Here is a 4434-nt window from a genome sequence, read left to right as displayed (position 1 = left end):
GAGGCTTTTTGAGATCTCACGACGAACATTTTTTAATGTTATTTTTTCTCCGGTTATTTTTGTATATATAATATGAGAATTCACAATAGCTGCGTCAAAAAAAAAAGAAAAATATTCGATGCCACCACTTATGACTTTTTCTATCAATGTGATACATTTTTTTATACTGATCAAATTTATCGACGCAGTTCATGTTCATATTATAGTCCTTAAGTACACTAGGACAAGGAATCATTGATGTGGTTCCATCCTTAGATTTTCTTTTTACCTCAACGACATCAGTAGAATTATAAAAGTTGGACAGCAAAGTAACTCCTCGTTTGTCTTTTCATTTGACGATTGAAATGTGATATTGGTCACTCTTGTTCCAGTCAATGTCACCCATAATCATATTTTTATCTAACTCTAATTTTGGCAAGTACAGGGTTATTCAAAATGATTCATCCAATTTAAAATACTTACATATATTTATATTTTATACTTAGAACAATATTTTATACATTAAATTAAAGAGAAATATGTCAAGTTTAATTAATTATACTTATAAATGTTCTATGTGAGCTCCTTTGGTCACACGAATAACATCTAGTCGGTAGTCAAATTCATTCCATACTTCTTGCAACATATCTTTTGTAATTGACTCCACCGCTGTTGTTATTCGATTTTTTCAATTCATCTAGGGTTGATGGCAATGGTGGTATATACACAGCATCTTTAACACATCCCCAAAAGAAATAATCACATGGCGTGAGATCTGGTGACCAAGGAGGCCAGCTGCAAAGTGTTAAGTCATTAATCCCATTGCGACCAATCCAACGGTTAGAGAGTGTTTCGTTTAGAAAACCACGGACATCTAAATGCCAATGCGGTGGTGCTCCGTCTTGTTGATAAATGTAGTCATCAGAATTATTGTTTAATTGTGGAAATAGCCAGGTTTGAAGCATTTCTAAATAAGAACTACCATTTACTGTGTTTTCAGTAAAAATAAAAGGGCCATAAACTAAAATCTTGGATATGGCACAGAACACATTAACTTTAGGTGAGTCACGCTCGTGTTCGATTATGGCATGAGGGTTGGTTGTACCCCATATACGAACGTTATGACGGTTTACTTTACCACTTAAGTGGAATGATGCTTCGTCACTGAAAACTAAGCGAGAAGCAAAATTTTCATCCTGCATAGCCTCCTGCATAAAAATGCTAAATTCAAGTCGTTTCAACTTATCATTGGGTTTTAAAGCCTGCAACAGTTGCAACCTGTATGGTTTCATAGTTAAACGTCGTCTTAAAACACGCCAAACAGTTGTTTGTGGAATTTCTAGTTCTCGACTTGCACGGTTGGTTGACTTACACGGACTGCGTTGAAAACTCTCTCTAATTCTTTCCACATTATCATCGGATACACGAGGTCGACCTGTGCTTTTTCCTTTGCACAAACACCCTGTTTCTTTAAACTGCTTATACCATCGACGTATACTCTGAGCAGTCGGTGCATCGATACCATAATGACGACGAAAATCGCGTTGCACAGTTATTATCGATTCACACTTCGAAAATCGCAACACACAAAACGCTTTGTGCTGTCCGGTCGACATATTTGCGGAAACTAACATATCGCCTTAAGCGATAATTTAAAAATAACGAATTAATGACATTGTAAAACTTGAGATTACCCTCTATTTCTACATAATTTGATAAGATAAAATTTATATTTAACCATTTTATAGCTATCTTAAATTGGATGAATCATTTTGAATAACCCTGTATTTTCTAATACTATTAACAGTTCCACAGCAAAAAATACCTTTTGATTTCAAATAAGCTAAAAGTGTTACACTTAAAATTATCAATGTACAAGTTATGATTTTTATGCTGTAATGGATTTTTTAGATCTTTGACGACTCGTCCTCCAAGATTTGTTTCGACAGAGTCACCTCTTTTATCAGTGTATAAATCGAAATTCCAAAGATACCCATTTTTATCAGCTAACGACCATAACTTATAGCCACTTTTAATTGGTTTTTTAGGCATGTATTGTTTTATAGTTGATCGTCCTTTGAACTTTATCATACATTCGTCAACTGCAATGATTTTATGTGGGTGGTAATATTTTTGAAAATTTTCTTGAAATTTTTTTAAAAAAGATTGAACTTTGTACAATTTATCGTAACCTGTTTTACCCCTTTTCGCCATAACCGAGTTGTCATTTAAATGTAAAGATGAGAGTAGCCAACCAAAACAATTTACAGTCATAAGAGAACTTATATAATCGTCATGTAAGTCCAAAGATGTAGACCAGTAATCCCTATAGCTTGGATAACGTTTTATACCCATTAAAATATTCATACCAAGGAAAGTCACTATTTCATTTGTATCTGTAGGAATATAATTTTTTCTAGTTTTCATTTTAATTTGGTATGCATACAGATTTGCTTGGTATACTATTAAGTCTAGTATATAATTTGAAAATTATAACTCAAAAATTGAAAATGGAGTGTGTTCAGCTTCAATATCAATCAAACTAGTTGGTCCGTCGGTGCATGTAAATTCGGGTAGAGGTTTTTGTGAAAAATCATTATTTTTTGACCACGTAGGAATAGTAAATTTAAAACTATTATTTAATGCTAAATTTTCATCAGTATTTATCAATGCGTTTTCGGGTGGATTATTTTCGACGATATTGTTTTCTAATTCACTAGTTTGATTTATTTGCGGAAATAAGGGGCGCCGAATATTACTATTAGTATGTTAAATTTTTAAATGTGTTTGACTTTTCGAATGACGTGTTTTTATAGGACTGGGTAATAGTAAAACGTTACCTTCATCTAGATTTAAAATCTCTACCAATTCTTCGTCATTTTGATCGATTGAATCGTCAGATAAATGGTTGACTTCTATTATTTCATCATCTTTATTAGGTAAATATGTTTCATCGGCGTCAGAATCATCGTAAGAAGTATAAGTGTCACTATCGGATGGTATATCTTCGAATAAACACTCGACAATATTGTTTTCATTCATATGCACGCTCATTGTATGAAATTGACCGTATTTCCGGGGAATCTATATTTTCGGGCGAATCTGATATAGAAGATTTTGAGTTTGATCCTACAAATGTGCTAAGTACTTCTATAATTTCCGAAAATATTTTCATGGACGTAGATTTAAATTCTTTACCAATAGTATTTGATGATGGTCTTGTTTTTGGTTTGGAAAATTATGAGACTGATAATACGATTAATAATAAAACAATAAATGTAAATATTAATGAAATGGCTGATGACGAAGAAAGTTTGATTGGAATTCACAGAGATGGGTTAGTATGGAATAATGAATTTAGACATTTCAAAAGAAATAATTTATTTGTTCAACCGATAGGACCAACAGAAGATGGAAAATGAAAAGTTATTAGAACCGATTAGTGCGTTTTAAGAAATATTTCCTCAGACGTTAATTGAATATTTAGTTTACCAAACAAATTTATACGTAATACAAACACATGGAAACGACCCAAAACCAGCATTTCTTAATGAAATAAAATTATTTTTGGGGATGAATATGCTTATGGGAATAAAAAAATGTCCTAGTTATAGAAATTATTGGAGTTCTATTTCTGAAATGCGAGATCCGTATATTTCTTCCATAATGCCTGTAAATAGGTTTGGATGATATATATCTAAATTGCATTTTAATGATAATTTTCACCAAAAAATCCTATCATGAACCAGGTTTTGACAAATTATATAAAATTTGACCTATTCTAAATATTCTTACAGCCACATTCAAATCTTGTTATAATCCTACCAGAATCCAATGAATTGACTAGTCAATGATAGCTTTCAAAGGAAGGTCTAGTATTAAACAATATATGCCTAATAAGCCAAAAAAACGAGGTTATAAAGTATGGACAAGGGCATTTGGTTATGTTTGTCAGTTTGAAATTTACACAGGAAAAACTAATAACATAGTAGAAAAAAATTTAGGTGCTCGAGTTATTAAAGATATGGTGCGTGACTTGATTGGGAAATATTATACAGTTTATTTTGATAAAAATAATTACTTTTCTTCTTCAAGATTAATGGCTGATTTATTAGAAATGGTGTATTAGCTTGTGGTACAACAAGACCGCATAGAATTTATTTTCCCAAACATTTTTCTGATGATAAAATTATCGAGAGGTCAATATGAATGGCAAACCACAGTTATTGGAATTATCGCAATGAAATGGAAAGATAACAAAGGTATTCATTTTTTATCGAACTTTCATGATCCAACACAAAAAAATCAAGTAAATAAAAAACAAAAAGATGAAATTACACAAATTATCGTTTGTCTTCAGCTAATAAAATATTATAATGCCCACATGGGGTGTGTTGATGAAGCTGATTGACGCGGACCCGTGCGGCAGCCGTTATCGAAACGGCAGTCGCCGAC

General features: G+C 32.2%; 1 protein-coding gene across 1 annotated transcript; it reads right to left on the bottom strand.

Annotated features, from left to right (window-relative positions):
* Positions 1-1779: 1779 nt before the first annotated feature.
* Positions 1780-3033, bottom strand: LOC112690414 (piggyBac transposable element-derived protein 4-like). The gene is made up of 2 exons (XM_025564424.1): positions 2820-3033; positions 1780-2450 (listed from the first exon to the last, which is right to left on the bottom strand). Exons 1-2 carry the CDS (start codon positions 3031-3033, stop codon positions 1780-1782), a joined length of 885 nt encoding a protein of 294 aa, XP_025420209.1.
* Between the last annotated feature and the right edge of the window lie 1401 nt (positions 3034-4434).

This window comes from Sipha flava, unplaced genomic scaffold (assembly GCF_003268045.1).
Source record: "Sipha flava isolate LNK unplaced genomic scaffold, YSA_version1 50249_pilon_pilon, whole genome shotgun sequence".
Lineage (NCBI taxonomy): Eukaryota > Metazoa > Arthropoda > Insecta > Hemiptera > Aphididae > Sipha > Sipha flava.
Note: the sequence above shows the minus strand (reverse complement) of the source record. Positions and strands in the feature narration are given on the sequence as shown.

Coding starts and splice junctions, on each gene's coding strand:
- LOC112690414 (XM_025564424.1), bottom strand. CDS start 3,033: ATGAGCGTGCATATGAATGAAAACAATATTGTCGAGTGTTTATTCGAA. Junction 2,451..2,819: donor GATTTTAAATCTAGATGAAG/GTAACGTTTTAC, acceptor ATTATATACTAG/ACTTAATAGTATACCAAGCA.